Source organism: Marmota monax, unplaced genomic scaffold (genome assembly GCF_021218885.2).
Source record: "Marmota monax isolate L192 unplaced genomic scaffold, Marmota_monax_Labrador192_F-V1.1 WCK01_AAM20220418_F8-fsc00015, whole genome shotgun sequence".
NCBI lineage: Eukaryota > Metazoa > Chordata > Mammalia > Rodentia > Sciuridae > Marmota > Marmota monax.
In genome coordinates this window covers 6,585,657-6,605,484 of record NW_026692194.1, presented here as the reverse complement: position 1 = coordinate 6,605,484, position 19,828 = coordinate 6,585,657, and the positions used below count along the sequence as shown (strand labels likewise).

Genomic DNA, 19,828 nt, shown 5'->3' with positions numbered 1-19,828 from the left:
AAAAAGTGATGATGGTATAGATAATTTAACAGTAAATTATCAGTGCAGACATGAATGTAAATTTGCAACTATTTTATCTATATTTTATTGTAGATATTTTACCTATATTTTAAAAATGGTTAAAGAAATTTAAAACACCTAGCAAAACAAGTTTGAGGATCTATTTTGTTTGAGGATCTAAATGTATTGCAGATAAAAAGAATGGGCAAATAGTATAATTAATCAAAATCTTTATTGATTCATGCTTTCTAGAAAATTTTTTAATTAAATCATCAAGGGCCAATACTTTCCTTTGCTCTCAATACTAAGCCATTTTTCCCACTAAATATAATAATGTATATTTTTATAACTAATCAATTTGTAACAGCTGTGATTCTCAAACCTTTTTTTTTCCCCAAATACTTCTTAAAAATACAAGATCGTAGTTGCAAACAGACCATAAGTAGCAATTTTAAAAATCTAAATAGGCAAAGCCTTACTCTAATTGACCAAATTATCACCACTCAGATGGATTCAGCCTTTTCAGGCTTTGTTCAACAGCCCTGCACTATCAAAGGTGTCCCACAGATGTTCTCAACATCACAAGTGCAGCTGCTGACATTCTGATGCCACAAACAATCAATCACAAGGGCACAGAGGGTAGACCTTGCTGATTCAGTTTTGTTCTTCGACAGAGTTTTCTTCTGCACTTTCTTCATCATTTTCGTTTTCTTCCTTGCAAGAATCCTGGCTGCTGGTATCAATAAAATAATTTTCTTTTTCATTCTGTCTCTCTTCTATTTTTTCTTCTTCATTAAAGCTAGAGGAAGAAATTTATCAATCTTTCAAAGGAAAAATGAGTTGGTTTATAGGAATACAAACCCTTTGCAGTGTAGCCAGTCTTCCTCAAGTGTATGAGTTCCAATATATTATCAAGAGAATTCTAAACCAGGTGAGGTGGTGTATGCCTGTAATCCCAGAGGCTAGGGAGGCTGAGGCAGGAGAAGCACAAGTTCAAAGCCAGCCTCAGCAATTTGGTGATACCCTAAGCAACACAGTGAGACTTTGTCTCAAAATAACAAACAAAAAGGGCTGAGGATGTGGCTCAGTGGTTAAGCACCCCTGGGTTCAATCCCCAGTACCATAAAAAAAAAAAAAGAAAAGAAAATTCTACGAAAGTGTCAACTTTAAAATTTTATAAATATTCCTTTGAGAACTAATTTATTTAAAAACTTGAGTGACTCTTTTAAAAATTCATTTGAAAGCATGCTATTATTTTCATTATTTATATCAGAAATCTAAGTTATTCTGTTTTAATAACAAAATACTTCATCACCATGTAATATTTTGATTGTATCAAACACTGTAAAATATCAGTATGTTTTACAACAGTTCACATGCATTCCCTTAGGTAAAAGATTTTTAAAACAGAGAAGTGTATGCTTTCCTGTAGTAAGAATTTTTCAAAGGTAAACTGTTCAGACATCTTACATATGTTACCTTTCTTTATCTTCAGTGGAACTTTTCATCTCTTGATTGTCGAACTTTTCAAATACTTTTCCACTTTGGCCTTTCTTTGAAACAAACTCATCAGATATTCCTAGTGCTTTTAGGGTGTTAGAATAATGCTTTTCTGCTGCCATTCTTGCATTTTTCTATAGGAAAAACAAATCTTTTTAGATGAGAACAGACTTTAAATTTCCACTAAAAATGTATGGGTTAGAAGCTCCAGTGAAAATTAAGTTCATCAATAACAGGTGATCGAAATATGTGTTTTATATGACCGGCAATTATACTTCTAGGTATATATCCAAAGAAACTCCTATACCTATGCCCCAAGAGGCATACATGTACAAGAATGTTCAGGATGATACTGTCTGTAATAACCTGAAATTGTAAACAGCCCAATATCTGTTAATGCCTGGATAGATTGATAAGTTATGTCTAATCACAAAGCAATGAAAATGAATGAACTATACCTATCTTCCACAGCATGAATAGATCTCAAAATATAATACTGAGCAAAGGAAAGAAAACCCAAAAGAGAACATTTATTCATTTACCTAAAAGTTCAGAAACAGCAAAAGTAAACTATGTTGTTTGGAGATAGAAACATAGGTGGTAAAACTGTGCAAAAAAACAAGGAAATGTTCATCTTGAAAGTTAGAATGGGGCTGCCTCTAAGGGAGAACTAGAGGGTTGTGTCTAGACGGAGCACACCAGTGGTTTCTGGAGAGCTGGAATGCTCTATTGGTTAACCTGGGGTGTAGTCACAAGACTGTCGATCTGTAATTATTCTTTACACTGAATTTGTTTCACATACTTTTATAACTGTATATAAAGAAACCTGGAAAAATCAGTAAGAATAAGTTTATGTGATAGTTATTAGAGGGCTCTTCTATTTTATATGCTAACTCTTTATAATCCATACCTAAATACATTAAAGAAAATAAAATCATCAGTACTGTTATCTCTACTCTGTAGAAGAAGCAAGGGATAGCAGTAAAAAGAACATGGATTTAAAACTGGGTTCAAATCTCTGGAATGTCCAAACTTGGAAATCTGTTGGAATTGTGATGTCTCCTGGTTGCTACAAGTTGAAAGTCATCACAGTTCTTGAGGTCACAGGCTTTATGGAGCTGCAAAGTGACAGTGTTCACATTAGTGCCTTAGCTTTGATCTACTTTTAGCTCTTATGAATGGATCTGAACTAGTATAGGACCCAGAATTGCTCTCTGGACCTCCACCTACAGCAAAGTGACTGGATAGGAAAGGATAGGATAGCAGAAAGACTGTAGGTTCAACTTAGCAAGGTCCTATGCAAACTAATGAGACTTTGTCTCAAAAAAAATGAAGGGCTGGGAATGTGGCTCAGAGGTAGAGCATTTGCTTAGCATGTGCAAGGCCCTAGGTTTGATCCCCAGTACCACTAAATGAATGAATGAATGAATGAATGAATGAATAAATAAATAAGGGAAATAGGGATGCAGCCCTTGGGTTCAATCCCCAGTAGGGGGGAAAAAAAAACCTTAAAAAATATTAACAGGGAAGAAGAAAAGAAAAAGACATGAAGAAAACCAAGACCTCACTCCAGCAGAGGTTAAATGGCTTAAGTTAACAAGGCTAGTGAGTGGCAGAGCTAAATCTCTTGACCTTTTTCTGAGTCTTTTCCATTCTATTACACTGCTTTCTCTTCATGGTAGTGGCTATACTGGTTTTGGCCCAAGCTGGATGTGGTGGTGCACGCCTGTAATCCTGGTGGCTCAGGAGGCTGAGGCAGAAGGATCACAGTTTAAAGCCAGCCTTAGCAACTAAGTGAGGTCCTAACTCAGAAAGATCCTGTTTCTAAATAAAATATAAAAAGGGCTGATGGGAGTAAACCCCCCTGGGTTTGATCCTTGGTACCAATAAATTGATTAGTTAATTAAAAAAATAAAGGTGGCTCAAAGCCTGATGCCAGCAAGTCAGTTGTCAGATAGTTGCCTAACTCAGAGACTTCATGGAGTTCAGTATTCTACAAGTGAAAACAAATAGCAAAGACTAATTACAATGGATATAAGTATCACCAGTGCACTTTCTGATACTCTGGGAAACTAAAAAAGAAGGTTAACTTCAAATGAGGTTAAAATGCATCTGTGAATAACAACAGTTTTTTAAAAAGAAGTGAAAATGCATTTAGAGGCTTTGAATACCAACAAACCTTGGTGAACTAAAAGACAGGGCAAAGTGAGAAATGAGAACAATAAAGAAAGGGAGACAATAAAGAAACCCCAAACCTAACTCTGGACACATTAAGAACAGTATATTCTGATTTAAGCAAACTAAATGTAATGACACTAACCAAAGTCAATGCTAGGAATACTTCATTGGAATTTGGTTTAAAATTCAACTTAATATCTACTCAACTAATAAATCCTATGATTTCCAAGAAACAGGACACATGGTTTGGTCTATAATGAATCATGGGCACATTCTGCTAGGGGATAACTCAACAGCAGGAAGACTATAATTCTTTCTTTTAAATGGGCAGTGCATAAAGCTGCAAGTGAATTTATTAAATAGCTGTTAATTAGCAGCAATAGTCACAGCAAAATAGACTGTAAGAAAGTAATAATTTGTGTTAACTAATTGAAAATCATGTTGATTCAGTATAGAATTAATTATCTTTTAATAATTTACTTCAAGATAAACAATGTTTAATTATTTTTAATTGGAACAAGTATTTCCCCCCAGCATCTCACCATGCAAAAGAACTGTAAAGACAATGAAATAAAAAAGTACAGATAATAAAATAACTATTTTATTATCAAAAACTCTGCTAAGGTACATGCCTGTTATCCCTTAACTTGGGAAGCTGAGACAGGAGGATCTTGAATTCAAAGTCAGCCTCAGCAATTTAGTGAGGCCCTAAGCAACTCACTGAGACCCTGTCTCAAAATAAAAAATAAAATGCATTGAGGATGTAGCTCTGTGGTTCAGCTCTTCTGGGTTCAATCCTTGGTACAAACAAAACAAAACAAAGCCAGGCACGGTGGCACATGCCTGTAATCCCAGCAGCTCAGGAGGCTGAGGCAGGAAGATCGAGAGTTCAAAGCTAGCATCAGAAAAAGTGAGGTACTGGTCTGGGATTGTGGCTCAGTGGTAGAGTGCTTGTCTAGCATGCACGAGGCACTGGGTTTAATCCTCAGCACCACATAAATGTAAAATACAAATATTGTGTTCACCTAAAACTTAAGAATAAATATTAAAAAAAAAAAAAGGAAAAAGTGAGGTACTAAGCAACTCAGTGATGATGTAGCTCAGTGGCCAAGTGTTCATGAGTTCAATCCCTGGTCCAAAAAACAACAACAAAAAAGGGCTGGGGTTGTGGCTCGGCGGTAGAGTCGCCTAGCACATGCGAGGCCTTGGGTTCGATCCTCAGCACCACATAAAAAAAAATAAATAAAATAAAGGTATTATGTTCAACTGCAACTAAAAAAAGTAAACATTAAAAAAACAAAACAAAACAAAAAAACCCAAAACTCTGCTGAAAAGGATTGCCTTTATTTCTTCCAGGAACCAAAATAATAATAACATGTGATGGTGAAAGTATGTCTATAATCAGTGTCCTAGTTCAAAGAGAAAAATATTTTTCTATCATCATAAGTTTAGTTTGTAGTAATTCTTTCATTTATTTAACAATTTCCAAATACTTATTTTGTAACAAGCACTTATGGGAAGTAAGGAGAGTATGGGGAGAGAAAAAGGTTTTGAGTGAAGGAACAAAATCTGTGAGGGCCAAAAGTGGGAAAAGAAATATTAGCTGCGCAACTAACCTGTGTTTTCAACATTTACAATTTTTTTTTGTTTAATTTTATATAACCATTTATTTTGCCACATTTTCTCTGGTGCATAGAAACAGTGGGAATTCACAACATGACAAAACTGTTTATTAATACTGAGACTCATCACCAATACATCAGAGTAGTGCCCTCAGCCCAGGGTAACCCCAGTGAGAAAAAATGTAAGGTAACAATGTCTGGCCAATTTGATAATAATTGTTCAGTTTGGGTTCAACACATGCTTACAAACATCTCCACTCTGCCAGAAAGTATTTTAGGTGCTAAGTGCTGGGAATACAAAGATTTGGCCAATACCCTTAAAATGAATTAGCTAGAAGGGAAGAGAGACCATCATGCAAATAGATATTTTCCAAACTGTGGCAAGTGCTATGACAGATGGGTGCACAGGCTAGTGAAAGAACACAAAGAAAAGGGCACTCAACCCAACCTGGGGCAATAATGCAAAAAGTGACTGCATGTTAAGACTTGAAGGAGTAGGAGTTAGGTAAAAATAGAGACTCTAAGGATGTTAAGAATACAGTATGAATACAGACTTCAAGTTTGGAAGTAGTAGCATAGTCTGAAATAGCCCAAAAATAAAGGGGGTACATGGAGAAAGAAGACAGGGATGGGAAGAACACAGCAGGAAATAGACTAAGGAGATAAAAAAGGATCACAGAGGATTCTGTATATCATGCTAAGAGTTGTGATTTCGTCTTCTGGGACAAAGCAGGACAGCTTAGAGTTAAGTGTTTAGAAGTAGGTCAACTTGGGTTCCAACCTCAGTTTTACTAACTATAAACTTAATGAGTTTACTTACCTTCTTTCAATGTAAGCTTCTTCATCTATAATATGGGAAGACTTACCTTATAGCATAGAATCAGTGAAAATGGATGATTGCCACTGTTATCAAAGGTTATTAACAGCCTACCCAGGGTTAACATTTTGGCAGGAAAATGGGAATGACAAGGAGAAGACATAATGAATGGCAAAAAAAAAAAAAAAAGGCAAAGCAGAAAGACCAAAATAATAATAATAATAATAATAATAATAATTCCAAGAGATAGGGTTCTCACTATCTTGCCCAGGCTCAAATTCCTGGGCGCAAACCATACTCCTGCTTCAGCCTCCTGAGTAGCCAGGACTACAGGCATGCACCACTGTATCCAGTTCAATCAAGTCATTGTTATAATAATTCAGGTAGTTCACCTGGCATCTAACAGGGCAAATTACTTAGGAAAAAAATTTGACAGATCCCTTAGTGACCCTCAACCAAAAGGAGAAGTAGCTGTCAGTCACCTGAATTATACCCTCAACCAAAGGACAAAAATCAACAGGAAGATCTCATTGCAGAGGAAGATAAAGGTAAGATGTATACAGAAAATCTAAGCAGAGATTTCTGTCAAAGCAGTGAAAATAAAAATTTGCAGTTTAGAGCTGGAGATAAAACCTTTTGAATCAAAAAGTCAATTAACTGCTTTATACTACATAATATAGAACAGCTTAAAACTGATTTTTTTTTAAGAGAGAGGGAGATAGAGAGAGAGAATTTTAATATTTATTTTTTAGTTATCGGCAGACACAACATCTTTGTTTTGTATGTGGTGCTGAGGATCGAACCCAGGCCGCACGCATGCCAGGCAAGCGCGCTACCGCTTAAGCCACATCCCCAGCCCTTAAAACTGATTTTTTAACTGAGACAAAAAAAATATAATCCTTAAAACAAAAGGCATTATATAAAATTATATCCAGGATTACATAACTTTGAGAGACTGTACTGTGGAGTTTCACCCACAACACATGTCCATTGTCCTGAGTGAGTCACTGACAAGAACCAAGTATAGTCTTGTAACTATGCTCATCTGTCAGTGTGCTAATTATCTACTGTCCAATGTAACAGCTTGGAATTCACAGATGAACACCAGTAACCTCCAGTGATTTTGTCTATTGTTAAGCAATGTGACCCATACAAATGCTTCACTTAGAAGGACATAGGAGAAGATGACCTGAAACTGATAAACCTCTCTGAAAGAACAAATTATAAAACTGAAAATTTAGAAAAATCAGGATCCACTGTCCATTAGACCAGTTTGTTTTTCCTATAAAAAGGAAGCCCTTTTAGTAATTATAGATAAGACTAAATTATACATTCATTTTTTAAAAATTGGCAGAAATAAATCTGATTCAGTTAGCCATTTTGTTTGATTTTTTAATTCTTCAAAGATGTCCAGTTATATCATGAAGCTTCAACTTAATATCTGACCATGTTGGTACTTAAAAAAGACTGGCCATTAAAAACAGGTTGTGAAACTAACAGTTTGAGAACTGGATTAGCAACAGGTTCTTTGTCAAGCTTATGTGCCTCATCAACAAAATTCAAAACTTAGAATTTAAGCAACATTATTTCTGTGGATGATTTGATGAAGCCATCATAAAAACAATAATGTGTCTCAAGAATCATAACATATATGAAAAACTGACTGTAAACTTGGGAGCTAAAGATATTAAAACAAAACAAAGAGGCTGACAATAGTTCTTACATTCCAATAAACACAACCTGAGCAACTCTTTCAAATAGTAGTGGCCTCTTTTTTAATTTTTCTTCTCTTTCTTCTATTTCTTGTCGGTATTCTCTCATTCTTTCCTTTTCACTCTTTCTAAAATCAAATAAAAGGAATAAAATTTTAAAAAGGTCATTTAAAAAAAACTTGCACATATAACATTTAGCTTAGAGGACAAAAGAAGCTATTAGCAGTTTACGTCAATTCCTTTTCTAAACTGATAAATTCTCATGGAATGTAGAATAAAAATCCTAGGTTTTGAGAGTACATATTTTATCACCCTGGGAACAGTCTTGGTGCTTTGATTTCCAAAATCCTCAAAACATAACATACTACTAAGGGGCTTCAAATTGGCCTGAACAGATGAATGAATGTCCTCTTATTTATAAGTGTACAAAACCAAAAAAATACCAAAATAGGTGTCTTCTCTCAAAATAGTTCTTCTGTAAATAAGACTTCATGCTTACTGTATCTCCTAAATGAGATCTCCTAAAGTTTAGTGGCAAAATTAATTAAATGGGAGCAAGTCAGGGGAGAAATGGGGTACATGGGAATATAACATACGGAAGAATAAGAACCAAAACACATACATTTACAGTAAGTATACTTACTCTTTGGACAAGATCCTATATAATGAATTAAACTATATAGTTTTTCTCTATGTAAGATATATTAAAGCAACCAAGATAATGAGATTCCATGGATTAAAGGAAATAATGACCTTTAAGATGATAATTATGCTTAATATATACAAGTTGGTGTTATGAAAAAGCTAGTTTACTCTCTATAGGTAAATAGTATATTTCTAAGTTGTTTTATTTTTTTTTTTGCTTAAGTTCAACAAATTAAACTCCCTGTATCAGAGGATTAATGTTGTATTATAAAGGAATATTCATCACCAAAAACAAATATATGCATTTTTGGCTCCTATAAAAATTAATAAATAATTATTACTTACCCAGATTTGGGAGGGATATTTTCCTACTTAAACATGAACATTTTTATGTACAACATCCAGAACACTGGCTTTCAAACTCTGTACTGCAGAATTCTATTGTTCTGTGAAGGGATTCTATTTTTTATATTGAAACTATCAAAATGAATATATACCACTAATTTAACACACATGTTAAAAATGCATAGCATAAAAGATGTCAATTTTCTACAATGTTTTTAATTTGTGCTATCAGATTTTGTGCATAACTGAGAACAAAACTACTTGACATCTGTTTACTAAGAAAGTATTCTGAGCTGGGGATGTAGCTCAGTGGTAGAAGCACATGCTTAGCATGAGCAGGGCCTTGGGTTCATTCTAACATATGGCAAGATATTAAGAAAAGAGTTTTATCTATGAGCATTAAGAATTTCTCAATATTGTACTATGCAATTAAAAATAATATACAGAAGGGTGGGGATATAGCTTAATGGTAGAACTTGTGGTTAGCATGCACAAGACCCTAGGTTTGATCCCTAGTATTTGTGCATACACGCACACACACACAAAATAAATAATAAATATGTGTGTATATATATATAATATATGCACATATAATATATGCATATAATAATATATGCATGTATTATATATGCATACATTATATATACACATATACATACACACATATACACACTCAAAAAAAAAAAAAAAGGATAGTTAATAGCTATGATCTTATGCTGACATAAGATCATAGCTATTAACTAAGGCCACAACAGAAAATGTTTTTGTTCATCAACATAGCTTTATGGTTGTTCTTACCATGGAGTTGTGTATATTGGTTCTCACCACAAGGTATGTGTTTCTATGTGTCTAAGCGCACACTCATGTATGCATTTTGAGTATAAGTAACTAGTTATAATTTAAATTCATAACTTAAAATACTATTACCACTCTCAATCTGTATATATATTGATAGCCACTGATTAAGAAAAAAGAAAGTTTGGAAACCAATGTTCTGGAGTTCAGGATTCTTTCATAATACCTGAGATATTTTACTTTGGACTTAAAAACTTGAGCTAAACTTTGATGTGAGTCATAAGCCTTAGCCCGGGTTGTCAGGAGTTTCTGCAATTCTTTGATTCTTTGCTTCTGCTTAGTTAGGATCCGATTTCTCTCTTCTTCCAACATTTTCTTTTCCTCAAGTGATCTCCTGAGGGCAACAAACTAAGGCTTAATTCACTTTAAGCCAAGGAGAAAGCTGTTTAGCAAAAATTTAACAAGGGATATTTCAAAGGCTGAAAAAAAGACAACCTTTTGAGAAGGCTCTGATTTGTGAAACTGGAAATCCAATCAAGGCTGACTATAACCATTTCTATACCCAAAGATTCATAAAATTAAAAATACATTCTTAGAGCAACATCCTTAGTAAAACACCCTAAATTATGTAGTAAAATATCTTACAATAATTTCTTAATATTTGCAAATTCACCAACATAAAATCAACAGAGCTGCATACACTACTTTAGCAAACATGAGTCAGTCAATACCGAGTCCTAGTTATTTACCTTATGGCTTGTTCCCTTCCTCTGGAAGATACTGTGGGCGCTGGAGGGTTGCAGTTACAAGGCATGATCTTTGCACTTGTACTTCTTACTGATGACTTGTGTCTTAGAGACTGATAAGGCCAATGTGTTTCTTTCAAATTTTCTTCATCTGCTCTAATGTCTGTCAAAAGGGGTTCTCTTTTAGCAGATGCACTTGAGGATGTATGAAGATCAGATGGTTTACTGCCAGTTAAGAGTTTTGAATCCTTGTGTCCTGGGAAGCCTGTTTTATATTTCTCAGGAAGGTCTTCAACATCATGAGTCGGGTACCTGGCTTTGTGTTTATACCTTGACTTTCCAGCCTGTCCAGGACCCTTAGAATGCCTGAAAGTTGGCATAGGGGATGAATTCTGTAAAAGTTCTTGGGATCTCGGCTGTATCTTCATGTTTTTATAATGCTCTTCTTCTTTTAACTTGTCACTGGTATTTGAATCATAAGTAGAACGAGGTATGGGTCTAGCTTTAAATGAATTTGATTTCTTTTTAGATCTAAAATAGTCTTTCAGCTGCTTTTCCTGGGCTGCTTGCTTCTGTTCTTCTCTTGCAATAAACTTAAATGGCTTTTGTGAGTTCAGAAGAGCTTCTTTGTTTTTCTCCTTCCTAGACCTCCTTCGTTCTTCTTTTTGTTTGACCATATCATGATAAAGGGGGAGAAGGACACACACAGGAACTGGAGTGGCTCGGAATTTCTTCTTACACTCTAAATCTTCTTCTTGTTTTTTGAGCAGCTGATGTACTGTTTCAATATTTGGTTTAGATTTCATGGCCTCTTCTTTTTTCTTCTGTTCTCTAATCATCATCTGAAAAGGAGCAGGTATTGTAATCCTGGGCACCCATTCTTTTGGTTTCTTCTTTGTTTTTTCATTTGCCTGAAAGTCAGTATCTTCATACTGAATATAATCTTTAACACGAAAGTCTGTCCACATGTTGTTGATGAGATCCTTAGCATAGTTCATCATTGTGTATTTTTCTAGATTGGGCACATCTTCTTCAGAGGAAGAAGTATGCAAGGAGGAGGACCGGCCTAAGTCAGGCTCTGAAAGTGCTGTCATTAATGGAACATGTTGATAGGAGTTCTTTTCTGATATAAAGCTAAGTGAGAATAATAATTAGGGTATAGTTTCAATTTGGTATATGACCAAATATTAAAATAGAGGTATATATTTTCTAAGATCAGGTTATAATTAGCTATAAGAGAAAGGCTGGACAGGGCTTGTGAAAATTATCATTTATATTTAGAACACAACTGAGACATGCCTATAAATTATCTAGTTCATGCTCTCATTTTACAAGAAAGTAAAAAAGTCACCTTGTATCTAACTTCTATTAAATTCTCCATATGTTTTTCAAAGTCATCATATTAAAACATACCTCTGATCACATCACTCCCCCATTTGAAACTTTTCAATGATTTCTCATTGCTACAAAGTCTACATCATAAAGCCCTTCAGGACTGGACCCTGTTTACCTTTCCAGTCTGACCTGTTACCACTCCCTACCTCCAGTCACCATTCTTAAACCACATCCAATTGCATGAAGTTCCTCATGTACATCATGATTTCTTATGCCGCCATACCTTTGCACACATGCTTTCTACTGCCTAGAAGGCCATTCCCTACTTCCTGCATCTGCTGAATCTCTTACTTGTCCTTTAAGATTGAACTCAGGTATAACACTTTCTTTTGTGGAAAATTCTTGCTGCATCTCTCCAATACCCTGGTATGATCAACTGCTTCTTCCCTCATTAATGTAACACTCTGCTATATCATATTGTAATGCAATTTTGGTTCTTGGTTAGTCTTTGATCTCCTTGAGGTCATCCTGGTTTTGACTTCTCCTTGAGGCATAGTCTGGCACACAGGAAATATGCAATCAGCATTGATCAACTGGGTGAGTTCAGAGACTGGTCTTAAGTTTCAAAACAAGAGAATTCACAGGAGAAATGGGTCTTGAAATTACAGATGAGCTGGGTATGGTGGTGCTTGCTTATAATCCCAGCAACTCAGACACTGAGACAGGAGGGAGGACTGCAGGTTCAAAGCTAGCCTCAGCAACATAGCAAGGCCTTAGTAATTTAGCAAGATTCTGTCTCAAAATAAAAAATAAAAAGGGTTGGGGATGTGCTCAGTGGTTAAGCATCCCTGGATTCAATCCCTGATATTAAAAAAAAAAAAAAAAAAAAGACGATTTTGAAAACATTAAAGATTCACATCTCCTACTCTTGAACTCTTTGTATTGTATCTTTTTTTTTTTTTTTAGTATTTTTTTTTAGTTGTAGGTGGACATAAAACCTTTATTTCATTTATTTATACGTGGAGTTCAGGATGGAACCCAGGGCCTCACATGTGCTAGGTGAGCACTCTACTGCTGAGCCACAACCCTAGCCCTTTGTATTGAATCTTTTAAGATCTTATGTTAATCTATATGTTACAAAGTTTTTTAAAATTAAATCTTAATGTTCATAATTTAAAATGGGACAGCCTAAATATTTTGAAACATGTCTACAGGTCTGTGGGTGATAAGTCCAAGAGAAAAAAACCAAATGACCACCAATTGTCTCTCAAAGCAAGAGATCACCTAGAAACTGATAAGTCATTAGAGATTTTGAATAAAACCCCACCCCAGGGATAGGGATGTGGCTCAGTGGTAGAGCACTTTGACTAGTAGAAACAAGGCCCCGAGTTTGATCACCAGCACCACAAAAAAAATTAAAATTAAAATTAAATAAATAAATAATAAAATTCCTTCTCTACCATCATTGAGAGTACAAAAAGAACACATAATTTTTTTTTTAAGCTGTAGATAGACACAATACTTTGTTTTTATGTGGTGCTGAGGATCAAACTGAGTGCCTCACATGTACTAGGCAAGCGTTCTACCACTGAACCACACACCAGGCCCAAGACTACAAAAGAATATTTGAGAGTAAATATTCTGAATTAAAAAACAATTTATTCCCCACTTTTAAGCATAAATTTTATTTTATAGTCCACAAATGACATTAGGCACATATTTACCTGGAAGAAATACTAGGAACATCTTCCTTGATGATCGGTGGCTGAACTTCCTTTAAATTTAATTTGTCTTGATACATTTTCTCTAATTTTGCCATAGTTTCTATGTGGGCTGCCTTCAGCTCTTCTAGTTTCCTGAAATACTCTTCATTAGAGTAGTAAACATCAGAAAAGTGCACTATGTCCTCATAGTTCATATGTTCATCCAACCCAGAAAAGTTGGTGTTAAAATCAGCCTGGTAGGGAGGGAAAAACCTGTTATATGACATTTGGAATTAAAAGCAAATTAAGTTGATAATGATCCAAATGTTGCTTCCAATTAGATTATAAGTTACTTTTGGATATTTACATTTTCCCTTAATGATTTTTTCCCCATATTTCCCCTAATCTCTCTCTCTCTCTCACACACACACACACACACACATATATTTTTTTTAAGTTATTGATGGACCTTTATTTTATTTATTTGTATGTGGTGCTGAGAATTGAACCCAGGGCCTCACACATGCTAGGCAAGGGCTCTACCACCGAGCCACAAACAGCCTCCGGCAATTTAGAAAGGCCCTGAGCAACTGAGACCCTGTCTCAGACTTAAAAAATAAAAAGAGGTAGAATGTGGCTCAGTGGTAAAAGTGCTCCTCGATTAAATCCCCAACACCAAAAACAAACAAACAGAGAAAACAAAACCAAACATGAGAGAAACTGAGACCAAACTACAAGAAAATAAGTTATTTAACCATTTTATAATGGATGGTTCTCTGGTCAACCAACAAAAGGTTTTTGACTCACTGCATTCACAGTATTAGGACAGGACCAAACCATCCTTTACAAAGCGTTTCTATAAGGAGCCTCCTGAGTTGTTTTAACTGAGATGAAAAGGAACACAGCCAAACCACCAGAACTAATGCTGCCCCTTGAGCTGTGCTCCTGCAGTGTAGCTCTATGGTGCGCCAGTGGGGAGAAGGCAGCAGAATGGAGGAGGCAATGGGGGTCAGTGGGGTCAGGGACAAAGTTCTCAGTGGTTTATCAAGGAGCCAGCTGGGACAAGACCTCACAAGAGAGGAAAGAGGACTTAGGAGTGGATGGAGGGCACTCTTAGAACACTGTTCCTGTGGACAGCAACAGCAGGAACTCCTATCGGTGACAGAATCTTTGGGACTGAGAACACAAGGAGAAATATGTGTTTGTATATATTCTACATACAAGTCAAGCCTCACTCCTTTCACATATTTTTTAGTTCTTTTAATTGAAGCAACTAAAGAGCTAAAATCTCATTTTTCCACAAATAAAAAAATTTTAATATGTTCCCAATCAAGAAAGAGTTGAAATTATTCATGATACTATGAATAAAGGTTGTCAACCGTGCTTTTAAATTTAACCTACTGCCTGGAACACTCAAATGAATAAAATATATTTGCTATAGAAAGTTACAGATTCAATCTGATAAGACTCTGGAAAATAAATCTGTTTAGGCTTTCCTGACAGAAAATTGAAAAAAATTAATGGACGTGGAGATTTTTGTTTTTGTTTTTATTTTTTTGTGAACTAAAAACAAGAGGCCAGTGTTGTACCACTTGGAGGTAACTTAGAAAAAACAAATAAAAGAAAACAAGTTTTCTTCAGTAGAACTGATATGCAGAAATTTGTTACCAACAGGTCCACGAATCAAAAAACTACTTAATATATGTCATACAAATCAATTAAGAGAATTCTCTAATATCTTTTGCTGTTTGTATGTGTGCCTTGTTATTCCAGCTGAATTTAGTTTGCAGCTGGAAGAATCAGCAGAATTACCTCAGGGCCTTTGCACTTATTCCCTCTCCTCACGATTTCATCCAAAAATCTGCAGAGCCCACTTGCTCATCCCTTGAGGTCTCCACTCAAATGCCATCTTCTCAACAAGTCTTGACTGACTGCCCTATTTGAAATGACAATTCTTCCCCCACTCACTGTCAGCCCTCCTCTGCTTTATTTTTCCCAGAAGTATTCAACGACTGATATTCTACATAGCCTGCCCCTACCAGAAAACAAGCATTGCGAAGGTAAGAATCTGTCTGCTTTGTTTACTCTGGTGCTCCCAGTGTCTAGAAAAGTATCTGGTTAACAAGTGACCATAAATATTTGTTGAACAAGTGAATGCACAGTAACAAACAAAAAAGAAGTTTCCAACAAAGAAAAAAAATCCGTCCCTTCAAATGAGTGAATCATGCAAACATTCTGGCAGCTATGGAGAGCTGTCTTCATTCTACGAGTATTAAGGAAAAGACCTAAGTTCCAAAAACTATAAATAAAACAGAGAAATTATTCCAAAGAAACTATTTTTAGGCAAAAAAAGCATCCATGTGGTACCATTCATCCTTTGAGAATATCTCTTAAAAGATCTTATTTCAATTGTTTACACAAAATGGGTCAAATTTACTTTGACCTCGAAGAATTATTTGAAAAAGAGAAGCTTTTGAAGAGACTGTGGCAGGTCTGATAATTCTACTTAGACTACATGTGACTTTGGCACAGTATGTGTTCCATTTTCAGTTTAATACTGTTAATACTAGCTAGAACTTTTCAGACAGTGATCTCAGTGTTTTACCTAAAACAGATTCTAATTTCATCTTTAATTGTCTCCACCCAGAAACATTTGGTATGTTAAATAACACAGGTCACAGACATTTTTCTTCCTTTCCCTTTAATTGTTCCGCTTTTTGTGGAATGTTGCAAATGCTGCCCCTGGATTAGAGGATAATCTTCCTGAGATTGGCTTGACCCACTTAGATAATGACCTTTTCCAGCACCTGTTCTTTCCTTAGTGTCAGCATGCATAAGGAACTATTTGTATTGCAGTCTATAAAGTTTCACTGGCAATTCTGAAATTTTTATTCAGAAATGTTTTTCATTGGAAAGGATTTGTAAGAAATGAGGCAGACCTACATGTATTAACATGGGTAAATCCCCAATAAATGAAAAAGAAAAAAAGCAAGTTGTAGAACTTTATGTCTATCTGTATTTTATGTCTATATTTGTAATATGTACCATCTGTTAAAATATTATATACAAGACAGAAAAAAGTCCAGAAGAATAGAATACATAAAATTTCAAAACAGTGGTCTTCTCTACACTCTCTCCCTCCTACTCAGGAGAGTTGGTGGGTATCCAGATTTTCTTTTTGCAGGGGAGAAGTGTTATAAGGGACTAAGCCTCATATGTAATATTTGATTTTTTTTTTTTTAAGAGATAGGGTCTCACAATGTTACCCAGGCTGGCCTTGAACTCCTGGGTTCAAGCAATCCTCCTGCCTTAGTTTCCACAGTGCTAGGACTATGAATGAGTGTGTACCACTGCACCCAACTAACAAGTGATATTTTAAAAGGAGAAAGTATTCATGTATTATTGTCATAACTGAAATGTAACTTAGCAACAACAACAAAAAAGACAAGCCAGGCATGGTGGCAAATCCCTATAACTCCAGCAAATCAGGAAGCTGAGGCAGGAGGATCTCAAGTTTGAGGCCAGCCTGGGCAACTTATAAGATCCTGTCTCAAAACAAAAAAGGCTGAGGATGTAGCTCAGTGGTAAAGTGCTCCAGGGGTCAATCCCTAGTACTAAAAAAAAAAAAAAAAAAGAATATTCCAAACAACGTCTCATGAACACTTCACCTGCCCAGCATCCCATATCTCTTCTAGAAGATGGCTCCCACTTCCCAGCAATTAAGTTCTGCTTATCTTTCCCTTTCCCCTATCCTTCAACTGCCCTCCTAACTATTTTATTTTAGGAATACAGAAACCATCAAAGGGAAGCTCCCTCATTGTCCCCATCTACAAAGCTTCCTTTTGGGACCCTTTTCTCATTCCTTCATATTTCAAGGATGAAATGCAGCAGGTGACACCTCCCTCATCATTAAAAACAATGACTATGAACCTTGCAGCCTCTTGTCATTCCTCCTACCACTGTGGTGGCTCCTTAATCTCTTGCCTATTTTTTCTGGCTGTTAAATGTTGAGGTTCTTAAGAGCTCTATACTAGAACCCTTCTCTACACTCTCTCCCTAAGTGATCTGTGATCCATTTTCATTGTTTTGGAAATGCTGAAAACTCCCAGATATAAATCTCCAGCCCAGAGCCCATAGGACTTCAGTTTCATAAACCCATCTTCTTCCTGTACATTTCCATTTGGTAGTTCCAGAGGCATCCCAAATTTATCATATCAAAAACTGAAACCTTGATTCTACCCAGCCCCTCAAACATATTCCTTCCCCAGTTGTCCCAAATTCAACTAATGGCATTACATTTGATGCAGCTGTTCAAACTGAAAACTTGGGGATGAGCATTCTTGATTTCTGTTCCTTGACTTCACATGCAATCCAGCAGTATGTCTTTTCTAGAGAAATTTGTCCACTTCTTGCCATCACCACTGGATTCTAAGTCCAAGCCACTGTCCCTGGCACCCAATAGACTCCTGGCCAGTCTCCTTGCTTCTGCTTTGCAGAAATGACTAACTCCTACCACAGAAAACCAAAGTAGAACTTAATCTTCAAAGGAGTTTTTCAAATGACAGTCCCATTGGCAGCTGTGGTATATATATTTGCTCTTCATTAACAGCTGAGAGACAATTATTATAGTTCTTTTACAGATAGGAACACTGAGGGCTAAGGAACAATGTTATAATATCACCTAGCAAGTGGCTACTCCATCATTTTGCCTCTTTTATTATCTACTGTCAGTTGTGAATAATTGAAACTGGTTCTAGTAGGACTCTAATCCTGATTCATGCTCATGGTCTCAATCTGCCTCATTCTGGATAACCTTGAGGTGTCTGTCTGTTGGTGAAATATTGGCCATAAAAGATGTTGCCACAGGTTTTCTCATGAATAGTTTTAGTATAAAGATATTAGTATTTCAAGCTGGATGCAATGATGCAGGCTTGCAATCCCAGGGACTAGGAAAGCTGAGGCAGGAGAGTCTCAAGTTTGAGTCTCAAGTTGTTAGCCAGCAACTTAGCCAGAATCTGTCTCAAATTAAAAAATACAAGGGACTGGGTAATGTAGCTCAGTGGTAAAGTTCAATCTCCAGTACCAAAAAAAAAAAAAAAGAATTAAAATGTCAAAACACCTAGTAATTTCTACTAGCCCTAGACCATAATGTTTTGTATTTGAGCTGCTTTGGACATATGGCATTAAGAAACCTTAACTGGGTATAAGGAAGTTTATATATGCAGACTGCTGATTTAAAATCAAGGTTTCCATCTTTAAGTGACTATAACAGATGGCCGACTCTATCCTCCATCTGCTGGACAGGTGTCCAGGAGACATCTGACACTGAAAATTGATCTGTGAAAAAGCTGTCTCACTCCACCCTGCAGAACCCCTGACCCCCTGGAGGCACTGGGATCTCAGTTACTTGCTTGTCTGGATACTTATCTGTATACATATCTGTGTCTCATCTAGACACTGAATTCTGCATGGGTTTTTTTTTTTTTTTAAGCACTCACTTCTTATGTACTATGTTAAAATCTGCTAAAACCAGGTCTTAAGATGATAAGACACGCTCCTGACAGCAAAGTGATTCACGTGTTTTTATGGATCATCCATTAGAGGATAGTTTTCTTCAAGTTAAAGAAGAAAGGAAATATCCAGTCCTAACAGATGCTGGAAAGTAGGGAGTAAAGTTCTGACTTTGTATTCTCTAAAAATAGTTATAAAAATGCTCCCTAATAAATTTTTACAACAATCTCTTTAGTAAAATTTTAAAAATTTTCAATGCCTTGAATTTTAGCAATTTTCATGGGAGAAAGGAGATGATGGTGGGCCAGGATCATCAGGTAGAGGTCTGCATTGGGCACAGCGTTTCGAGCGCCTCCTTGCTGGGCAGGGACGTGGACCAGCCTTCAAGCCCGCGCCCAGTCCCGGCCCACGTCCCGCCCCGAATTACCGACGCCCGCGTGGCCCGCAACACCTTCTCCTCCTCGTCTTCCTCCAGAGCCGCCGCCGCTGCCGCCAAGGCCTCTAGGGGGTCTTCACGTTCGTACTGGGCGACCCGCGCTCCGGTGCTGGGATTTACCGGCATGTGGAAACTGGAGGCCGCTACCCTCGCGTCTCGGTGGGAGACGGAGGCCATCACCCCGCCTCCGAAGCCTGAGCGCCAGCGCTGGCTCGGGGCGGGTAAGCTGGCTTGGCCTCTAGCAACCCAGCGGCTCCAGGCTTGGGGTGGGCGGTTACTAGGGGCGCGGTTACTAGGAACGCTACAGGAGCCGCTAGGGATCAAGAATCGCGTAAAAGGGCTGGAGATGTGGCTCAAGCGGTAACGCGCTCGCCTGGGTTGGATCCTCAGCACCACATAAAAATAAAATAAAGATGTTGTGTCCACCGAAAACTGAAAAATAAATATTAAAAAATTCTCTCTCTCTCTAAAAAGAAAAAAAAT

At 36.6% G+C, this 19,828-nt stretch overlaps 1 protein-coding gene across 4 annotated transcripts; it reads right to left on the bottom strand.

Moving 5' to 3' along the window:
* Positions 1-213: 213 nt before the first annotated feature.
* Positions 214-19,619, bottom strand: Fam161a (FAM161 centrosomal protein A). 4 transcript variants are annotated; one of them, XM_046423283.2, is made up of 7 exons: positions 19,337-19,619; positions 13,420-13,652; positions 10,364-11,494; positions 9,841-10,008; positions 7,858-7,957; positions 1,480-1,634; positions 214-799 (listed from the first exon to the last, which is right to left on the bottom strand). In XM_046423283.2, exons 1-7 carry the CDS (start codon positions 19,520-19,522, stop codon positions 655-657), a joined length of 2,118 nt encoding a protein of 705 aa, XP_046279239.1. In that variant the 5' UTR covers positions 19,523-19,619; the 3' UTR covers positions 214-654. The 4 variants fall into 4 exon arrangements, 2 of the variants coding, with proteins under 2 accessions (XP_046279239.1, XP_046279241.1); XR_009225020.1 differs by having other exon boundaries at positions 663-799; positions 7,841-7,957; XM_046423285.2 differs by lacking the exon at positions 9,841-10,008.
* Positions 19,620-19,828: the final 209 nt, after the last annotated feature.